This window comes from Gallus gallus, chromosome 26, assembly GCF_016699485.2.
Source record: "Gallus gallus isolate bGalGal1 chromosome 26, bGalGal1.mat.broiler.GRCg7b, whole genome shotgun sequence".
Taxonomy (NCBI): domain Eukaryota; kingdom Metazoa; phylum Chordata; class Aves; order Galliformes; family Phasianidae; genus Gallus; species Gallus gallus.
This window is the reverse complement of record NC_052557.1, coordinates 163,529-184,990: the sequence shown is the minus strand read 5'-3', so window position 1 is coordinate 184,990 and position 21,462 is coordinate 163,529. Positions and strand designations below refer to the sequence as shown.

The following is a 21,462-nucleotide window of genomic DNA, read 5'->3' as shown; positions in this document are numbered from 1 at the left end:
CGCCCCCCCGCCTCACGCTGCCCGGGGCCGAGCACTCGCGCGGGGCGGTTGCTCCTTCCCCGCTCCCTTCCTCTCAGCAGCCCTCACTCCGTCGCCGCCACCGCCTCCCCCTCCCCGCACACACGTCTTTCTCTCTCTCTCTCTCTCTCTCCCCCCCCCTCTTCCTCCGCGCTGCGAGCTGGGCCTGTAATGTGAGGGAGGGACCGGCCGATAGGGAGGGCCGGGGGGAGGCACTCCGCCGCAGGTAGGACGGCAAAGACGAAGGCCCGGCCCGCCCCCCAGCGGCGCAGCTCGGGCTGGGCCCGGCCGCACCGCCTCCCCGCTCCCCACTGAGGCCCTCTGGCTCAGTCCAGCCGCTCGCGAGAGTTGAGGCGCCGCGGGCAGAGATGCCCCAATATGGAGGCGATGCGGAGAGGCGCGGCGGAGCTCTCGCGAGAGCGGGGAGAAGCGGGAGGCGGGCTGTGGACTGGTTGCGTTCCGTGTTACAAGGAGTGCGATGCTGTGAGGTGTTTTTGTCCATGTAGGCTAAAATTAAGGTGGCACAGCCCTTGTGTGGTGTTTTCATGAGGCCTGCTTTTGTCACCTTGAGGGTATACTTTAAGCAAAATATGAAAATACGTGAGAATGTTGACCTAAGGCAGCAGGCCCAGGTTGACCTGTGCGGGCCCTCAGCGAGGCTGAGGTGTTTTCAGGTGCCAGCAGTGCTGCTCCTGTGGACCTTGGAGGGTTTACAGGATTGCTCCATTCCCTTTGGGGGTCTCCAGGACTGTGGAGGTGCAGGGAGCTGAGCTGGTACTGCTATATCCCTGTCTGCTTGGACTTCAGTTTGCAAACTCAAGCTTCTTTTTATTTGCTGTGTTACCTTACCTGGAAAAAAGGTGATTGTGCTCAAACAGCAACTTGTACTGCGTATGCACAGCTAATGAACAAGATGTCTCTTAAACTCTACTCTAGAAGACTTTTGTGTATCTCCTTTTTAAAAAGAGGAAGAAACCATGCCCTAGGAATGGAGCATGCCTGAGGCTCGCCTGGTGCTGTCTGTGGTTCAGAATGATGGGTGTGGGTGTGCGTGTTGGTGGGCACGCCTCGAGGGTACCAGGGTCCCTATTGCTCTATCAGAAGTGGCACATCTCAGTGATGCAAAACACCAGACCTGTACAAATGGATCCTGACAATTCAGGAAACTATTTATTTATTTATTTGTTGCAGTTTTTGGTACTTACACTGCATTTTGACTAGACTTCCTGCTCGCTTACTGCCTTTTCATGCTTCTAATTTTCCTTGGATTTTTTTTTTTCTGTCAGTAGCTAAAAACTGCCTTTCCACATGGCACAGCCTTTTTCCTATATAGTCTCTGTACTTTCAGTTGGTAACTCTGGATTTGAATTATTTTTTTTCTGCCTCAGCTGTCAGTATGAGTACTTTGGTTTAGATCTGCTCTTTCACTGGACTTCTTACTCAGCATTCACTTTGAGAATTTACATCTTACCTAATCCAAGCAGTAGTGATTGAATTCAGATCTTCCTGATGTTAAAATGCTAAGGAATGTGAGTCAAAGGTTTGGGACACTTAGAAACCTGAATGGTATCAGATACCGTTTTTTTTACTTTGCATTGTATGGCCTCCGCTTTAGCTGTACAATTCAATCTAAGCCTTTTTTTCTTCCAGCACTTGAAACAAGGAGAGTTTGAACTGTTTCTTAGCTGTGATAGGTTTATGGAGGGACGCTGTGTTTTCTTCCTTTAACACAGACCTGCTTTGGGGATCCCAGAACGGAGGGGATCCAGGCTGGTCTTTTCTACAGAGTAGAATCAAAGCAAATACCAAAGGACTCAGTGTTCTGGTAGTCAATTTGCTTGATACTAACAGCAGCATATCTTCTGAGGATTTTAGTCTTCAGAGCCTTGCTTATCCTTGCTGTAGCTGATGGCTTCACAGGAGTTATGCTGGGATGGACAGATGTCACATGCTTTTTATTTTAACTGTCTTCTCCAGTATTTGATATTCCTTGTCAAAAAGAAAATATGGAACAAGAAAATGATACAGTCCATACCAGGAGGCAGCCAGCAGTTTACAGAGTCCAAAGAGAAATACAGACTGAGGAGCATGTACAAGCACTCTTGGAAAGAAACCTACCTTCCACCTTTGGTGGAGAGCCACAAATCCCCGAAAAGAAGACACGGCTACGTTGCAGGTGAGCTATATGCTAGGAATTTGACAGGTGTAAAAAAACTGTGGAGGCTCCTCAAGCCAAGTGTGGAAAGATGCTAATGTCTTCCTGCAGCTTGTAATTAAAATTCTGAATTGTGTTGATTGAAAACTGAAGCAGAACAGCCCATTGGAGAAACTCACAGTGAAGTATGCAAGAAAGCACCCCACGACCCCCCAGTAAGCAATCTACAGGAGTATTTGTTCACTTCAGGACTATGATAGTGTGAGGAATATATACATTGTAAGAAGTTGTTAATATTTGCAGTCCCCTCCAGTGCTTCCCTCAGCCCAGCTGTCAGACAGAAGCTTTCACTTGCATTTTTACTGATTTCTGCCTTTTGATACTTGTGTTTCTTAAATTTCACGAGCTACTTTCTGTTCCTTAGCTGGAGACATGGAAAGTCGCATAATGGTATGACTAAGATTGGCTGAATTGTTTTTGGATTATTTTGGAGCTATGTTCCTGTGTTCTTTGAGGAGAATGGGTGATGCGAATGGTACTGCCTATACAGCATTAGTGTTTCCACAGCCTGATTTTTCCATCTGCCAAAATTTTCTTCTGGGCATTATCCTAGGGACAGAAGCATATCTTCTGCCAGAGAAGCCCTGCAGGCTCAGTAGAAGGCAGCCTTTGTTGATGACTTAGGAGAATTCCTGGTGTTCTTCTTCCAGCAAGGCAAATATAATAAAAAATAGGAAGCCCCTTTATCAGTTTCTCTTTTAGTTTTGTTTGAACATGAATGCCTTTGGTTTTCTGAATGAGTCTCTTTGGATGTGGAGTGGACTGCCAGTGGTTATGGCTGTGTCTACGCTACAGAGTCCTCATAAGAAAGTCAATTAAAAAAATCTCTGATTCATCATTTCTGTGATTTGTTTCAGCATGTATTGTGAATGTATAGTGAAACTTAAATTGTTATTCTGGGACAGTGACGTGCCTTGAGACTCAAGTCTAGCTATGGGTGAGGTTCCACAAGGTGTGGTGAACTAATTTAACAGCTTGCTGCTGCCGGATGGTACAGGACACAGAAGGAAAAGCAGCACAGGAGAGCCAGACCTCCCTCTTTTGTGTAACTAGCTCTTACAGCAGCTCAGCAGTGAGTGTGACTGCAGCCTAAAACCATGGATCCTGTTTTACTGGCACTGTTGTAAAGGAATTTCCTGGTAATAAGTGAAGGCAAGTGGAGCTAAAGTTTGAGTTACTACTGTGCTTTCTAGTTTTTCATTTCACCTTGAAGACTCATTGTTGATTAATTTCTGCAATTGTGAGATCCTTTGGACTGTGCAGTAGGGTTTTTTGTTTTCCCAGTGCTAAAGGAGATTGGAGCTAGAGGAACAAAATTACTTAATAGAAAGGTTTGAATTGTGTATAATTATGATATATGATCTAGAGTTAAGACTGCCACTTGCAAATTCCTGGTGCAATAAGATAAGCCTTGTGCAGAGGTCAAAGGGAGAATTTTGCTTTAAAGTCATGGCTAATACTATTGGAATCTTTATCACTGCACTTGCTGCTTAATCAGAAAATCTTTATGCCCTCCCTCAACTCCCCGTTTAAGACGTGTGTCTTTCTTGCTTCCTCATACTCTTTTTCTCTGTTTCTTTTCCACTTCCCTATCTCGTGTATTTTCTCTGTTCTCTATTTGGTATCCACTCGTCATCCCAGCATGTAATCACCTCAGACAATAAAATGGTGGAAAGGGACTGGACTGTGTAACGCTAACTGGGGCTTAGTCTCCCCAGCCACTGTTCAGGGTTGCCAGAAGAATTGGGCAGATACTGCATTGCCTATCTTTGGTTTGTAAGTAGATCACCACTATGATCAGGGGATCAAAAAAGGGACGGGGGAGCACAGGGCTTTAGGGCTTCTCAGAGTTTACCTGCTGGAAATACTGATTCAAAGACATCTAGGCAGAATCATGTAGGTCAAGTCCTGCTTGCATTCTCATGTTAAGTGTAATACAGGAAACATTTGACCGCTTTTTTGGAGATGGAATAGGCTTGTCTTCTTTTTTTTTTTTTTTTTTTTTTTGCCCTCCAGATGTAGCAGCTGTATGTTTTTCTTCTAGGTTAGGATAGGAGGTATTGAAATGCTGTCTCCTGATTTTCTGCAGTGTGTTAATGAGGTCAAGTAATTGATGCACTCAGTGCTCTGTTCTCTGGTGCTGACAGGGTATCATATGAATGGCACACGAAGTATTTGCGATTCATCTGAAAGGAATGCAAAGGCACAGGGGTGCCTGTATAGGTCTCATGTTATGCACCAACTGGATCTGCAGAAGGCAATGTGAGTTCAGAGTATACGGTGCCTGCAGAGATGTGAGAGTAGCAGTGTGGCTTCTATTCCTGCAGAGTATGAGGTCATGCAAAAGGGCTGCAGACATGGTGGTCATAAAAGACTTTGCATACAGCTTATCTTATCTGATTCTTTTCAGGTTCTCCTGGGAAAGTTTCAAAAAGATCATATACAAGAGGTTCCCTGTCCTGAATTGGCTTTTTTCCTATCAGTTCAGAGAATGGATCTTGAAGGACCTCCATGCAGGCCTAAATGTTGGGTTGGTTCAGGTTCCTCAAGGTAGGCAGAGAGAAAAGAAAAAACACACTTGCTTCCTTTTGTACAATATCCTTTTCATAATGTGTATGTTATCCTGTTCCTTCAGATGTCATTGGATTATGCGGGAACTTTAATTCACAAATTCCTTAAATCATTAACTTATTAATTTCCATACTTGCAAGAAAACACATTCTATGATCAAATGTTACATGGTGTAATTTTGAGGACAAGACATTGCCTTTTTTCATAAAGTTTCCCTCTAATATAAGTATATAAATATAGACTAACAGCAGCGTTTTCCTATATTGCAAGAAAAGTAGCAATCTTTAAAATCCACCTTGCAAAATCTGTCAGATTTTTGCTTTCTAGGGCTGTTAGGAATTTGGCTGGCTGGGTTACCTCTACCAATGATCAATGGCTTCCTTTCTGCATTCTGCTGCTCAATGCTGTACATGGTATTTGGAAGTTCGCATCACATCTCAATTGGTGAGGTTTATTCTGCATTGCAAAATGTTTCTACAGGACTTAGAGATTGTGTTCAGTGCTGCTTCAAAAAAGCATCTCATATGCAGGTGTTATTTAGGGGAGAATCCAGATGTCCAGATTCTTGATTCATTGTTCCACCTCTGCCCCTGAAGGCACAGACTGCCACAGCTCCTTTGACACAGACAGCAGTGCAAAGGGGGCAGCTGGCACATCACAAAAGTTTCTCCTGCATAAAGTAAAGGGCCAGAGCAAGCTGCTTCCCACTTGCCCTCAGACTGTGACCGTGAATCAAGATTTAGCTCCTGGTTTTCTCCAGGGGTCGTGCAGTTCCTTGCCACGACTGAGCTGTTGGTGGTTTTACATTCTTAATTTGTTCAGAAACTAGAAGGCCCTTATCATCATGAAAGTGGATCTATGGAGCTCTGGCCTCTTAGGTAACTTGGCAGTTCTTTCTCAGATAAACCATATTTCTTGGACTTTCTGACTGTTCATTGTAGTGCATTCCTTTTTGTGGTTTACATTAAAATCCTTTTTTCTTTTGTGCATCTGACCAAACAAAGACTTCGCTTGTAAAATTGTAGGAGTCTGAAATTTTCAGATGAAACTTTAGAAGCTTTTGGTGCTTATTCAGAAACAGTAAAAATGGATTATATATATATGAATGAAAATAAATAGTCTCATACTGCACGATTGATGGTAGGGCATAGAGATAGATGTGTAGTTTTAAGAAAATCCTTGTTGCAACACCTTGTGCAGTTACATTCTCTCTACTCTGTTCTATTGCTTTCAGGCTCATTCAGCATCCTAAATCTGGTGGTGAAAAATATTCTCAAGTCCCTTGATCTCAACAAAACATTGTCCTTTAACAGTTCACTGGTCAATTTTTCAGACCCTATACTTTTGAAAGATTACATGGAGATCTTGACACTGACTGCATCAGTAACATTTATGACTGGCATAATTCAGGTAGAAGATGAATCTATGTTATATCCTTACTGATGTATCCTTACGTGTATCTTTGTACAAATGTAAGAAGTGAGACTACTTGCATGTTCTTACAAGTTCTAAGCTCAGCACACTTGAATACGTATGTTGTACAAAATGGAACATGAAGGTCTGCCTCTTCCTCTCGTGATGTCTGAAAAGTATGGGATAGGTTCAGATTGATGCGTCTATGATTAATATAGCAGTGCATGAAGTAAATTACTTTTGTCTTTTATATTGACCAATTCTCCAACATGTAGACCCTTAGGTAGTCCTGTGTAACTGCACATACTTGATGTGAAGTGCTCCTATTTTAGTTTGGCAGCATCCTACTTAATTGTGCATAATTAATATACCTTGTTCAAATAACTATCCATCAAGTGTGGCAGTGAAAAGTCATGCTCTTCAAATATGGGCACAAGAAAGGCAGGTTAGACATTGATAATTATATTGCACCTCACTTCTTGTTCCGTACAGTTGCTGCTAGGCTGCTTCTGCCTGAAGTCTGTAACAGCATACTTGCCAAAGGCTCTCATTGATGCTTACCTCTCTGCAGCAGCATTGCTTGTCATTGTATCACAGTTCACTTTTATCTTTGACGTCGTGCTCGACTTTCACAGGAGCTCTCGAGACATTTTCTGTGTGAGTAAATTCATTATTAGTAAAAAAAAAAAAAAAAAAAAGCTTGTGGGATAAGCAAAAGAACAGTAACAAAAACTGAAGGTAGTTGCAATATGTCAGTTGCTAAGGGATATTTCTGCAAGTCTCAGCTGTGGTTTGCTTTGCCTTTCTGTTGTCTTGAGTGATGAACAGAGGTTTTTGTGTGACATGCAAGAGGAAGAGGGAGTATTTTTAATTACTTATGTAGCTTTATCATTTTCAGCATGTCTCTAATCGTTCTGGAGCAAAGGTTAGAGAAAGAGGTACTTTTTGCTCTATAGATCACTGTGGGCAAACTATTGGGCACACAATATCTTTGACATATCTGACAAAGATGCAGCAGACTCCTAGGTAAAGATAAGTTAAAAATAAGTCTTCCTAATTTTCTTAAGAAAAGACAGACAACTAGAGAGAAAGGTGGTGTAGAGGAGAGAAGAGTGATTGTGCTAGATCTGAGTTACTTGTGGCAGTGTTTCTCAACAGACCACTTAAAATACTGTTTGGCTCTTAGCATCTTTCTTCCCACTGAAGATACTGTCACAGCAGTAAAGGGTAAGTTCAAGTGTCAGGGCAACAGGTGTCAACCTTCTAGAATGTAAAAATAGTTGTAGTATCTGCCTCTGATCCTCTCTATGATAATTCTTTTTCAGAATGTGTTCTATTATTTCCTGGCTCTCCCAAAGTCTAATGCCACCAGCATACTGGTATTTTTGCTTAGCATGGCCATACTACAAATCAGTAAAACTATCAGGATAACTTATATGCATAGTCCTGTTGCATTTCCCATGGAACTTCTTTTGGTAAGTGTTCTCAATGCTATTGTGATAATTGAGCTAACAGTTCAGAAATTACCTGTCTGAGGTTGTGTTCTGGCTCTGAGCACCATAAGCAGCCTTTGCCACTGAGTTTTGAGGCGTCTTTCACCAGAGACCTTCCTAAGCTTTTCCCCTGCTACTGTGAAAATAAGGTGTCTCTGCCTACAAAAAGCTGTGGGCACAAATTACAGTGAACTGAATGAATAGCAGTGTGTAGAGGTGAAACCACCATGTCCCAGACTGATTTTTTTTAACTCTTTATTAAGATGGTGGTAGAACTGTGGACTTGAAGGTTTGGGGTTCTGATTCAATTATGCTTTTTTTGGTCTGGAATTGTTGGAAGAGGATCTTCAGTTTTGTTACATTCGAAGTCAGGTCTTGCTGTAAATTCACTAATATTTGTTGCTGCTGTTTTCTCCTGATGTTTTTCTGATGTTTCTCTTTCCAATGGAAGCGTTGACTTTTTTTTAATCAAAACTTTTTCTATTGAAATTAAAATTCTGACTTTTGCAGACAATTTGGGAGTCTGAAAGATGACAGCTGCTTTTTCTAAGGAATAAGCTGCCCAGAGTCCCACCTTGCTGACACTGGAGTTGAAGCCATTTGCCACTTGTCCCACAGGCCACTGTTAGACAAAACCTTTGGCAGAGCACAGTAACACAGACAGCTAATAAGAAAATTGGAATAAGAAAAAAAGTTCACATTTTGCATAGAATTTATCAGATGTTATTACACTGTAGACATCAGCAAAGGGCTAGGAAGTATTTGTATAATATACTCACAAAACTCCCCCAAAATACATTACTTCAGAATGCTGCAGTGTTTATACACCGAATAAAATCTGTGCTTAAGTCCTTCAAATACTCCTGCACAAGTAACTGTCCTTAGATTTACTGTGTGCAATTCCAGGTGCAAATGATGTATAATCTGTGCTTCTCTTGTTTTCTTTCCCAGATCATCACAGCCACCATTATTGCTAATTGTATTCATCTTCATGCTGAATCTAGTAGTGCTGTGGTCAGTAGGATTCCTCAGAGGTTAGTTATCTATGCTGTTAATGAGGTTATACTTTTGAGACATGAAAGAGATGTTTCAGTCTGTTCTTGAAATCTGACATAGGCTGAGTTTTACTGGGAAGCACAGTTATAGGAATAACTCTTCAAGAGAGCTACGAGATCTTGTTTCAGAGCATATGCAGAATTTGAACTATGGTTTTCTTTATTAGGTTCAGGTTTTATTAGCACAGAGGAAGAAATTTGTATTTTTTGTGAGATGGATGCAAACTCTTACACATTCGGGGCATCTCCAGTGGGGTGGTAGATGATGCCTCTGACGTTGATCCTGGGTAAGGTATAGACTGCACAGAGTCTAGAGCAGGTTTAAACTTTTCTGTTCTCTGATCTTGTAGGTTTCTACCTCCTACATTGCCAGATTTATCAAACCTGAGCAAGATCATCTTGCATGCTTTCTCCCTTGCTACTGTAAGCTGCTTCCTTCTTGTTTTTATTGGAGAGAAGTATGCTTTGCTTCATAACTACAACATTTCTAGCAGTCAGGTGAGAACAAAGCTACACATACTTCTTAGGCCAAGAAGCAAGCTGAATCCAGATTAGTAAAGCCTCTAGTTGCCTGGTAGTGGTAGAAATGCAAGGATAGAACGAATGATGCCAGCTGATTGTTTTGTAGCAACTTGTTATCCTTCTCTATGGAAGAACAGATGTTACCTATATGTGAAGGCCAAAATATGCCCCATGACCATACTGACAAGAGGCCTTAGTGTAGTGTCAGGGATTGGGGTGACCCCCCTGCCGCCTCATACACACTGCTGCTACTGATCCCTGAGGGCCACTGCTATCCTGAATCTGTGAGACTTACAAAAGCAAACAGATATAATAGCTGTAATCATAAATGGCCAGAGCAGCTGTAGTTCTTCTCTATATGCGTCTGTCAACTCAGTAAATGGGTTCTCAGCCTAGACTGATTGCTCTGAGAGCCTTTTAAGCTAAAGCTGTTAGTTTCCAGTGTGCTAAATTGAGTAAGCACTAACTGGTTTGCAGTACCCTGTTTAGCTTGTTGTGATGGCTTTGAATCTTCATTATAAAGGAATTTATCCAGTCAGAAAGCTGCCCTGACTTCCTATAGCCTTTGAGGATAAGTATAAAGAGAATGTCTTTTCCACTGAGCTCTTGTCCCAGCTCTACTATACGGGGTACTGAGATTTACTGTGCATTAGCTTGGAAACAGGAACTTGGCTTCTGGGTCCATGAGATTCTCAACTGTGAAAACTTTGTGCCTTTTGAGATTTAACCATGAGAGACTTTGGTTTCCAGAAAGTTTTCTGAGCTGAGCAGCCAGCAAGTGTGAGCAGATGTACTTTTAAGCCACTTCTATTTAGGTATGTCATTAATTTTGGGTTATCTCTACTTCCTCCTGTTTCTTTTTTACAGGAACTAATAGCTGTGGGGCTTTGCAATATTTGCAGTGCATTTTTCAGAAGCTTTGCTGTCAGCTGTGCTATTTCTGGAACTGTCATTCAAGAGAAGACGGGTGGAAGAACCCAGGTGAGCTGGGCTAAAATCACTATGGACTGATTATAGGCTGCCATTTCATCCAAGCAGTTTGTGAGAAGTAAAGTTTTATTCCCACACAACGTGAATTTGTGTGCTCTCTCTGTCTATGTTCTGTACTGTAATTGTAGAATATTTACATGTAGAATGTAGAATATTGTAGAATATATTTATGTAGAATATATGATATGCATTTAAGGAAGCCAAAATTCTGTGGAGAGAATAAGATGCGTTCATGCAATTGTAAACTATTTTAGTGAATATGTCCAGAATTGAAAATTCTTTTGCACTTTTTAGTAGCGGACGTTGTGACCCTAATCATTTTTAAAATTATTTATTTTTAGGAAGATTTTAACATACTTATTATCCGAGAATTTGTACATGCTTCACTGCATCGTAGAAGTAATTTGATTTATATCATGCACATTTGTGCCTGATATAGGTTGGTTTGTTTAGCAAAATGGATTAATACCTTAGTTTAAGAATCAGTATATTAGTTTATCAAAAGGAATCCTTAAGTGATAATTCAGTAGTTCTAAAATTTTCAATTTCAGCTTTAGTGGGTGAACAGACTTCTTTTCCTCAATAATTTTGCACTGGGCACATAATAGAATACTTTTATCTTTTGCACCCAGGAGGTGCGGGGACATTTTCCTCTGATTCCACATAGACTGTTTTACAAGTGGCTTACTATGGCCCAATAAGCAATGGTAATTTTTCAGATTGGGAAAAAGCAGCTGAAAGTGGGTCAGAGGTCTCAGTGATGAAGCTGATGGTGGAAAGCAGGAAAGAAGTAGGTGGGCATTTGACAACCCTAGATACCACTGAGCATGCCCAAAGGGGCATGAGCGTATATTAATAAGTCCTTGGAAAAGAATGGGTATGTATGCCAGTGTACTGCATGTGCATGTCTTAACTCTTTAAATGTAGAACCTGAACTGAGAGGGTGCCCTCGTTTGTCAAGTCACCCAGTATGTATCATGAGGAATAAAGGAATGCTGCTTTCTAACACCACATTGGAGTTAAGAGAGTTTTCTTCCCAGATTTTGGGTGACATTCCTAAGGCTGACTTGCAAGAGAAGTATCTTCTTTTTCAAATTAAATTATCAAATCAAAATCCTGGGTTGTTGTGCATAAGAATAGCCCATTAAGGCCAAATTTGTATCTACAGAAGCCTTTTGATGTGAGCATCCTAGAATTCATATTGCCCATTATAACACACCCGTGGACTTTGTCTCCTGGTTACTTTTTCTATGGTGTTACAAGGACTATACCTGTTTGCTTAGAGAAGAAAGGCATTGGTTCTGGAAGACTTCTCTAATAAAGTATCTCTGTTCAGATAGCAGCACTGATGGGAGCATCTATAATGCTGGTGATTGCGTTGAAACTAGGACACTTTTTCTGGGTGATACCTAATGTAAGTGACCATGCAATAGTTATGGTAGCAGCCTACTTACTTTTAAAGCATAATATGAATATTACCTGAACAGTTGGGGTTGTGTCTTTCCCTGCCTTTCATTGTTTCAAGGGGTAGACTAAACCAGAACAATGACTTTAAACTCTCCTAAATTTCAGCATGTTCAAGTATTAGGAAATTAATACTGCATCTCTTTCCCGTCTCTGACTGTTCAGCACAAACTAAAATTCTTTGGCGAGAAGTGAATTGAAATTTTACTGCCAGGATCTGTGATTTAAATGTTGTATTTCACTTTTGGTCTCCCATTTGTTAAGGTTTTACACAACTATGTAATGCATTCATAAGTTCCTGTCTTGCATCTGTGTGAGTAATTACAGGATGGATGTTTCAAAATCTTTAGTGTAAGGGGATGAATAAAATATTCAAAATTGAAATTTAGGTTTAGCATCTCTGATCCTAGCTTGGTCTTTGAGGTTTGTTTTAAAATCATATGCACTCTCAAACTGTAAGCATTTTGTTGCTGCAGGTTGCTCTGAATACTCAGTATTTCACTTCTCTCTTAAAATTTTATCTAGACTTTTTTTTTTTCTGTAAATTTTCTTAGGGAACTTCTGGCATTACTTCCTGATATTTTCCTGGTTTCTTTGTAAGTTGGGAGAGTTAATTACTTTCCCCAAACTAGCTGACAGAACAGAATTTCAGTCTTCTTTCTGTTGCTCAGGCGGGCTTTTTCAACAAATGGTGTCAAATTCCCAAATCTGGTAATGAACCATCCATGCTAATTGAAACCATTCTTTGATACAGCAACTCAATTCTGTAGATAGTGTTGTCATTTCTCAGTGCTGGAGGAGGCATAGGGATTCATTGAGAGCTCCATAATGGAAACCACACATAGCATTTCAAGAGGAAGTCAGTTGCATTGGCAAAAGTAATTGTGAAATCAAATAAGATATGTTGGTTTGCAGATCTGAGAATTGTTACACCTACCTACAAAAAATACAGAAACAAGATCTAAATTTTAAGCAGTTTGTCTTGAATATCTGCTCCTTATCATGTTGTGAGTGCAATGAATCTCAGATGCAATAAATAACATGCATTTTTTTCTTACTTGCACAGAGCGTGCTGGCTGCTATTGTGGTATTTAATGTGCTACCTTTTCTTGAAAAATTTCTGGACATTCCTACCCTGTGGAGAAAGGATAAGTATCATTTAGTAAGTGGCATAAAAAAAATACTTAGTAACTGTGATGTGCTTTAAAGGGGGAAATACTTTGTTCTTCTAGGGCAGGCCAAAATTGTGTAGGTATGTGTATAGCCACTGTATATCTGGAAATGCAGGGCAAAGGAAAGTGGGAAGTCCATCTTGTCACTAAAGCTGAGTTATATGTTTTGAGGTCCTGCACTTCTTTCCTGTGATCCTTCCTTGTGACTGTTTTCAGGACTGGGTGGCCTAAAGGTGCCAGCTAATCTTTTCAACTATTGCCATTTCTAGCTTTTTTTTTTTTTTTTTTAATCTCTTCAATTTGCAAATACTGGGGCTGAGTTGGAGGTCATTTTATATCTTTTTCTCTCTGTCTCTTGATCAAAGGCTATTTGGGTTGGAACTTTTGCTGCAGTGCTTCGTCTTGGTCTTGATATTGGTTTACTGATCGCCCTGGCAATTGCATTCTTCATAATCAGCATCAGGTCCCACAGGTACTTGTAACTCCTAGAGGAAAATACTCATTCTTAAGATGTTTTAGAGATAGCTGTACATGCAACAATGTGAAAGTAGTTTCATACTTGTAAACACTTTGATCAGGTCCTTCTGGAATCTGTCTATTACTATCTCAAACCAGTAACTTGTTTAGAAATGGAGATCAAGCTTTTGGGAATGTAAGTTTTTTTTTCCTCTGCTTTATGTGAAAATCTAATAAACATCTTGTTTCAGAATGAGGATGGTGGAGCTGGGACAGATTCCAAACACGAATATTTATAGAAGTTTATCCATCTGCAGAGCCGTAAGAGGAAACAAAAAACAAATGTTCCACCTCTCTCTGTAATCAAGCTTCTTCCCTTAAATGCCTGGGAACGACCACTCAGACTCAGTTCAGTTGGTTCAAAACTTTCAAAGTGAAGAATGCTTAAATATCTGTAGTATGAAGTGATTCACATACCCTGTTCAGCCTGCTGGGGCCCTGTGGAGCTCCCTGTATCAATCAGTGCTGTCCTCGTGGTGGAAGCCACATTGCTGACATTTCCGGAGCAGTTTGGCTTTTACACTGACCTGCTTTTCTCAGTCTGGTTATGTCCACACAACACATTTTCAGTAACTGTCTGCTAGACTGACTTGCTGATTCTTACAGTGATGGGATATAAAATAGGGCACGGGCCTTTGTGACACACTGTTGATAAGACAGAACCATACAAACTTGGGTAATACAATAGTAAAGAGCTTTGTCTTTGCCACCTGGGTGCATTCCTAATGATATGCTGATGGATTTACAGAAATCAAATGAGGACAAGGTTAGAAATACAAGGGTGATATAATGTATGTTTTCTGCAAAGACATTATATATAATATAAAGCTATATATCTAATTTGGCTGGTTTTATATTATACCAGCCAACTGTCATCAGTGATAGATCTGCTGGAGGTCTCTAAAACAGGATGAACTGATTAGCTTTTCCAGATTAGTACGTTATTGGGTCCATGCTGCTAGTGCTCCTACCAGTGTGCAGTGTGGGCAGCAATATTACTTTGTCCTTACAGTATCATCTTGCAGTCTACTGCATAGAGGGTTAGGCGGGGAAAAAATGCTCCTACTAAGTACAACTCTCACAGATCCAACTTTTGTTTTGAAGGCAGTGGAGATTGATGGAGTAAAAATCTTTCAGTGCTGTTCTTCCATTTCTTTTGCAAATATGAATAACTTCAAAAATTACTTGTTACATAAGGTAAATGACATTTTTTTCAGCTAGGTAAAGTTTTTAAAAGCTAGTATTATCCCTGTAGTAAAACTATTTTTGTCTTTCAGATGGACATGAAAACAGTGCCTCTAAATCCACATGAAATGAGGGCCTTAGTTTCAGCTAGTCTGTCTGACACTTCAGTGGCAAGCAAAGATTTTAAATGCTCTTGTGTCTGCGATCCACCTTTACCACCACCTCGGGTCAGCTTTAGAAGTATATTTATCTAATCTGTCTGTTTGAGGTGCCTATTTTTCTGTCACTGTGCACAGTGTTCTTAACTTGCTAGAACTTAAAAGGCTGTAAATGTTTATATATAGCATATATACATACATATATATATATATATATATTTACTGATTGAAATTAAGCAGATAGAACCTTTCAGGCTTTATGTGATAGAGCAATAGGAGCTCACTGTACTGGGTGAATTCACGAGCAGTAGAAATATTCAACATACTCCCAGCATGGAAGTGAGGTACCAACCAGCAGCTGTAGGCACTCTGCTGACCATACCCAAAGCTTGCCTAAGTCACTTGCTACTTTGCATACTCTTGTGGCTTTCTGCTGTATTTAGTGTTATTTCAGATGTGCTTTTACCATGAGAGAAGATGCATGCAATTTACAGTGCTTATTTACTGGGGGAAAAAAGAAATCCTTTCCCTGGGCCAACTACTTCTAACTACTGTTGTACTCCTCTCCATTTTCCATATTAGATACCATATACAGAGAAACTGGTGAAGTCATGTCACATAGACAGTACTTCCACATCATCTTCAGTTAACTTGGTACGCTGGTCAAAGTACGGAGTCAGACAAAACCATGGGATGCTCTTGCTGGGAGCAGCTAATGCAAAATCTGCATCTCCAGGCATTAACACACAACTTCAGCCTGAAAAGAATGAGGATGAAGAGCAACAAACTGGTGTTTCACTGGGCTCTGCAGTAGGTAATGCCTCAGCACAGTTAGATCGGGAAGAACAGTCAGTGCATTTGCCAGGTCCAGTTCACACCATTATTTTGGACTTCAGCATGGTCCAGTTTGTGGATTTGCAAGGTTCAGACTTACTGCGACAGGTAAGCAAACTAACTGTGTGTAAATGTGGAACCTAAAGTTTACCCAGTGTCATGTGTTTCTTGTTAGCCCACAGTGCCCTGCTACGTGGCCATCTAGATATGATCCAGTTGACCCATACAAGTGCACTATTTTCAGAAATTAACAGCTTCCCATAAAGCCACTTTTTCAAAAACAAAAGCCTCGTTATCAACACAAAGGACAAGCTAAAACCTGTCATCCATTATCTCCAGTCCTAAAATAATGTAAACTAAAGCCATATTTATAAAAAGGTCTAATTTGCTCTTTCAGTTTTGGCTGTTTATTTTTCCTTCTAGCTGGACACTTTACTCTTTCTTAGAAGTGCCAGTTTTCCAATGGCCTCCTGTCTTCTCTTAGAATTTTTTTATTTGTATTGCTGAATACCTAAATATCCTTTTCTTTGATGTATGCCTTGAGGTTTTTAGTCTTCGAGCAGGGATCCTAGCCAATAGAGATATATGTAGCAAAAATAAATTTCATGTAGCTGTGCTTCTCAGACAGATATAGAGGAACTCTTACTCAACTCCCTCAAAGTCTGTAGCTCGTCTTCAAAGATTCCTGTTTAATCTACGACCTATTGGGAATAATTGTGGACTGAGCTGATCTCCTTAAAGATTTATTTGCCATCTATTAAATAACTTCTCCATTGGAAAAGGAGATAAAAATCTTTCCAGATTCCTTCTAGCTTCATATTCTGAAGTTCTGTGATTCTCTGAAATAATGAGTTTAATGCTTAAAAAAAAAAAAAAAAGGTGTTTATACACAAGTGTGGCGTCTGTGTACATAGAAGTGTTTGGAGTTAGCCTATACCTTATGAGAACTTTTTGTTTAAGTGAGGAGATAACACTCAGCATTCGTGAAGATTTTGATAGTTTGGCTATTTAGTTCTGGACTATTTAGTTCTAGAATAAGGACTTTCTTCAGAGATAAATCATACAAAGGAGTTCTTCTTTTCCCATTTATGTTTGAACTTCTAGTGCACTTGTGTAAAGCAAAACTGTTCTAATGCTGATATGGAATTCTTTCCACAGATCTTCCATATGTTTTTCAATATCGGCATTACAGTCCTTATAGCTGGCTGCCACTGTGAGTATAGAATTTACTTATTAATATTGACTTATTGTTGGGGATAAGTTTTAAATTGCAGTGAAATGTTATAGCCATGCTGCTTGGTATGACTTCTGCTGCTTTGTTTATTTTCTCCCATATTTTATAGCCTCTGTGATAGCAGCCTTTGAGAAGAATGAGTTCTTTGACAGCTTTGTCACCAAAGAAATGTTCTTTCTAACTCTTCATGATGCTCTGCTGGCTGCCTTGGCGAAGCATCAAAAGCCAGATGAGAGAGAACTTACCACAGAAGAGAATGCTGAAAAGCTACGAGCTAAAGATGAGATGGTAGAGTATTTAGCTTACATGTAAGCATTCCTGTTGTTAAATTACTCTGTCAGTAACTTAAAGGTCTTGTGGTGTGATTGAGGAAATAAGGCAGAGCAAATATTCTTCTGAATTTTCCAGTTGTTTGGCTGTTTGCAATGGACAGAGTCCTGTTGTCCCTGCCTGGGGAAAGACAACTTTGTGTGTAGACTGGAAAGGAATCTATCTGAGTCTTGCAGTAGGGAATTGCTGTTGCATTTTAGACAGTTTCCATTTCTCCCATAGGGCAAGGACTCTACCAGGGCAGAGCTGAAGTTCCAAGCTTTTTATTTCCAGAGATTACTGCACCAGCTCCCTTGGGGCAGGTTGGAGAAGTGAAGGACAGCACTGTCTTGATTTCCCAACAGACTGAAGCTTGTGCATGTGATCTTTCTGTCTGTCATCCTCTGCAATCATTTTTAAGCTCACTAGATGTCTCTGCCAAGTTTGAACAGGGTAGGCAGTTGCAAGTTCCAGGAAAAGCTCTTCTTCTGCATAGAAAATTCCATTAATTGCCCCTCCTTGGGAAAGAGCCTAACCTTAGTTAATCATCTCCTGCATGCTGCCAGGCTGAACAAGGGCAGAATGAAGGAAAAAAAAAAAAAAAACAACTATCCAAATCCATAGCAAACAGGTTTCTTTTGTTCTGCTTATTTACCCTTCTTACCTTAGCACTGTACAGAATAGTCTAACACAAGGATATTGACCTTCCTGATATTCTCTTCTGTAGAAAGGCCTTCACAGAAAAAAGGTGACAGTTCACATTCACCACCTTCTCTTTAGTGCACGTGGAGGGTGAACTGTGAGCTGCTTCCATGCGGGTGACAGTGGTTCCCCAGGAGTGTGCATTGAGACCAGGCTGGGCTGGGTGCGCAGAAGGGACCCACAGCAGCGGGGTGATGTCAGCCCTGCCAGCTCATTTCCTTGGCAGCTGGGTATCTGACCTGCCCTGTGCTCCCATGCCAGCGTGCCCCTCTGGCTGCTCACATGATATTGCTTTGGCATGGGAACATGACTGGCTCAGCAGACTGGCCACCCTTGGCCTACAGTAATGTTTGTGTACATTTCAGGAAATAAATTTGCTTATGGAGAAGAATGGAGGCTTTTTCTCTGCAAGGAAGCCTAACAGCAAACTCCTGCATGAACAGCCAGTATCAGATAACTCATGCTCAGCCCAGAATGCAGCAGAGTCAAGCTCTCTCCTGCAGTTTGAAACTTTGTCCCTTCAATTGAATTTCCAGGACCCCGCATGGGACAAGGAATGGAAGTATAACAGCAACATCTGAGTTACAACTATTGGGGAATTGGAATTTCAGTAGAAGGAAGAAAGGTACAGTTAAGCAAGAGTTCTGGTCATTCTTATCAGTATTTGATGCTCTTTTTTTTTCTTTTCTGTTTTTAAAATAGACAGCTTGACTGATGCCTACAGTAATTTCATGGTTCTTATCAAAAAAGGAACATCTAGATAATTATTTTCAAGTAGATAGGATACTCTCGACAATGCACAAGATAATTCCTAGTTTTGAATTCCTAGAATTCTAGCAAATGATTTGTGCTTCTTTTCTGAAATTCTTTAGAAGTTAGTTTAAATGCTGCAACTGAGCACTTTTTATGTACTTATTGATTGGTAGTAAGTAAAACTCATCTGCCATATCTGAACAGATTACATGCAGGCAGATTCATTATCTTTAGAGTGTGTAGAGTGAAGTGAGCATCAAAGAAAAGCATTTTCTTATTACTGTTCAATAAATTGCTGAAGTTGATATTGTCAGCACTAACATAACATGAATATTTTGTCTGTTTAATTTACCGGAACAAAATCCCAGTAAACAAAAATTGTAATTATATTTGCTTTGTAGTCTCTTACTGAAATGGTAAAGAACAGGGGAATGTATTTATTTTGTTCTGAAGAGCCAGACAAAATGGTAGACTAAGATACAGGTAACACTTGGGGAAAAAAATTCAGCTTACTCATATTTTCTGCATCAGCCTGAGGTAGGGTTGTACTGACAGCAGCAGTGTTTAACTGTATCAGCAGTGTATGTCACGGAACTCTGCCATGCCCTTAGTTGTTCCATGGCACAGGCTGCCCATTGTGGAGAGTCATGGGTAAAATTAATTTTAGATGAGTGGACAGCATTTGTCTGTATACCAGTCAGACCCCATTTAAGTGCAAAACTGGGATGTAAATGATGGATCCTTTATATACAGATCCTATGCTCTGGGCTAAATTCTTTCCTATATGAACAGCTCTAACTTTTGCTGCTGGGCATCGTATGGTTTCTTGGTGTGGAATAAAAGCAAGGTGGTTCCTCTGAAATCTGCTGCTCCCAGCTGCTGAACTTCAGCAATGATACGATATCTAATAGGAATATTAATATTAGACTATATGCAGTATGTTCCAGTGAGTTCTTTTCATCCTTCTTTTCATTTAACTTTCTGCTTCCGAGGGGCTTCCCAAGGGAAGCTGCAGTTCTGCATGTGTGATCTACATTGGTAAAGGATTTTGGTGAACTGTGCCAAGTTGCTTACAGTAGAGGAAACTCAGTGCTGGAACCCTCATACAGTTTGGATTGAAAGATAGGAAAAACTGAAAGCTCAAATGGTACTGAGTAATTTTCAAACCACATATGCTTCCCTACATTGTTTTGGACAGTGGCTTCATGCCAAGGTCCTCTCAGCTCTGTTCAAAACAGAGTAATACAAAACCCATGAAAAGCATAGCCTTCATTTCCAGATTCTGTTGGCTCTACTATGGCAGCCTTGATTTAAGGTGAAATGGCATTCATAGTTGTTGGCACCATGGAAAGTCTCCACTACAAACCAAAGGCTTGAGTTTTTTGTTGGCTTCTTGAGCAGAGTTTAGAGTCCTTCCTTCCTACCACATGACTGCAGAGTGGAACACCGGGGGATAACTCGGACGTCAGCATGTTAGTTTTCAAATTATGAGTATTCCTGTTGCAAAACAAATACTTTGCTGAGAGGAAGTTCAGACAAACCTGGTCATTTTCCTCTACAGCTGTACAGTGCCTCAGCTCCTGCATGCATACAGAATGCTTTTGTGATTCACCAAGCACAAATCCCTGGACACAGGCTGTGCAGTGACAGAGCACGTACTTTATGGCCAAGGACGCCGCCTGTACCTCTAAAGTCAGAGTTCAAAGGCCTGCCTGCAGTAGTGTGTTTGGAGGCAGTTTGATGCTCTCACCTGACCTAGTTGCAACAAATGCAGCTGTTTTGTGCAGACAGCAACTTTTTAATGCCCTTCTGAACTAGTATAAACCCATGACGTTTTCCTAGGAGGGCATGCTGCAGAATCCCAGGCGGCTTTCCCTCTGCGCTGAATTAGAGGATGCACATCCCAGAACATCACCATGCAAAATACAAAGTGTTTGCAACCTGACAGCCCTGTTGGCATTTTATTGACACATTCCTTTGGCACACACGTGGGTGCAGAAAACAGAAAGAGGTAGAGAAACCTCAGGAGCTGCACAGAGTGTGGCAGGAGCAGTTCTTAGGGCAATAGGCTGCAGTGTGTCATGCTGTGTGGGAGCTATGATGAAGGACCAGGTAAGCTGGTTATGTATGGGCATACTTTGGTGGCATTCACTCTGCTTTAAAAATGAGTGCCAGACTGGCTGTGGAAAGGTGACCGTATTTGGGCCCAGGGCTGGCTCAGCACCTCTTTGAGGGCCAAGTTCACTGAAGTGTGACATGCAGCATTGGACACCTCACATTGGAGGTGTGAACATGCACTGTTAGGACCAACTGCAGGAGTCCCAGTGCAAATATGGGACAGTAGATCCCACAAAAGGAACAGGCAGCCAATACACTGAGCTCGCAGCAGTGTTTGTGGTCTGTTTATACTGTGACTTCTTTGAGGAAAGTACTTTGCTATATGGTTGCTGTCGGATGCGAGCAGTGTGCTCCATCATGCTGGAGGGCTCCAGCTCAGTGTTACTTCTAGCACAGTGGCTGTGGAAGGCTGACATCTGGCAGTGAGTGCATCCTCTTCCGTGTTGCATTATTGCCATGTTTTGTGCTGGCATTTCTCACTTAGAACTCTTCGCAGGGGAACAGACAGAGGAATTGAACCTATCATCCCCAAAGCTCACACAAGGATTTTTCTGTCTTCCAAAATCATACACAGAGGTGGTGCAGATCGTTATGGACGCGGCAGGAGAGCTCTTATTTATCACTGGCAAAAACGCTCAGCTAATGGCAATGACTGTACTGAAAAACAGTGCTTTGTAGGTGAGAAATTGCTCTATCAAACAGTGTTATTGTGCTCTTCGTATGTGTTAGAGTGCCCGTGG

At 41.0% G+C, this 21,462-nt stretch overlaps 1 protein-coding gene across 12 annotated transcripts; it reads left to right on the top strand.

Annotated features, from left to right (window-relative positions):
* Positions 1–19: 19 nt before the first annotated feature.
* Positions 20–21,374, top strand: SLC26A8 (solute carrier family 26 member 8). Of its 12 annotated transcripts, none has more exons than XM_040652786.2 (21): positions 20–501; positions 1,996–2,194; positions 4,644–4,783; positions 5,117–5,248; positions 6,039–6,214; positions 6,710–6,874; positions 7,543–7,692; positions 8,662–8,744; positions 9,116–9,263; positions 10,155–10,268; positions 11,614–11,691; positions 12,808–12,903; positions 13,279–13,385; positions 13,621–13,690; positions 14,534–14,626; positions 14,707–14,841; positions 15,355–15,714; positions 16,765–16,819; positions 16,950–17,128; positions 18,388–18,476; positions 21,297–21,374. In XM_040652786.2, the coding sequence occupies exons 1-20, from the start codon at positions 387–389 to the stop codon at positions 18,430–18,432; spliced, it is 2,640 nt and encodes an 879-aa protein (XP_040508720.1). In that variant the 5' UTR covers positions 20–386; the 3' UTR covers positions 18,433–18,476; positions 21,297–21,374. The 12 variants fall into 12 exon arrangements, with proteins under 12 accessions (XP_040508720.1, XP_040508714.1, XP_040508715.1 ...); XM_040652780.2 differs by having other exon boundaries at positions 18,217–18,476; positions 21,297–21,373; XM_040652781.2 differs by lacking the exon at positions 21,297–21,374 and adding an exon at positions 21,219–21,279 and having other exon boundaries at positions 18,217–18,476.
* Positions 21,375–21,462: the final 88 nt, after the last annotated feature.

Excerpts from the sequence above, each read along its gene's own strand:
- SLC26A8 (XM_040652780.2), top strand. The coding sequence starts at position 387 with ATGCCCCAATATGGAGGCGATGCGGAGAGGCGCGGCGGAGCTCTCGCG. Across the intron at positions 4,784-5,116 it reads GTTGGTTCAGGTTCCTCAAG|ATTTTTGCTTTCTAGGGCTG; the intron begins GTAGGCAGAGAG and ends AAAATCTGTCAG. Across the intron at positions 11,692-12,807 it reads TTTTCTGGGTGATACCTAAT|AGCGTGCTGGCTGCTATTGT; the intron begins GTAAGTGACCAT and ends TTACTTGCACAG.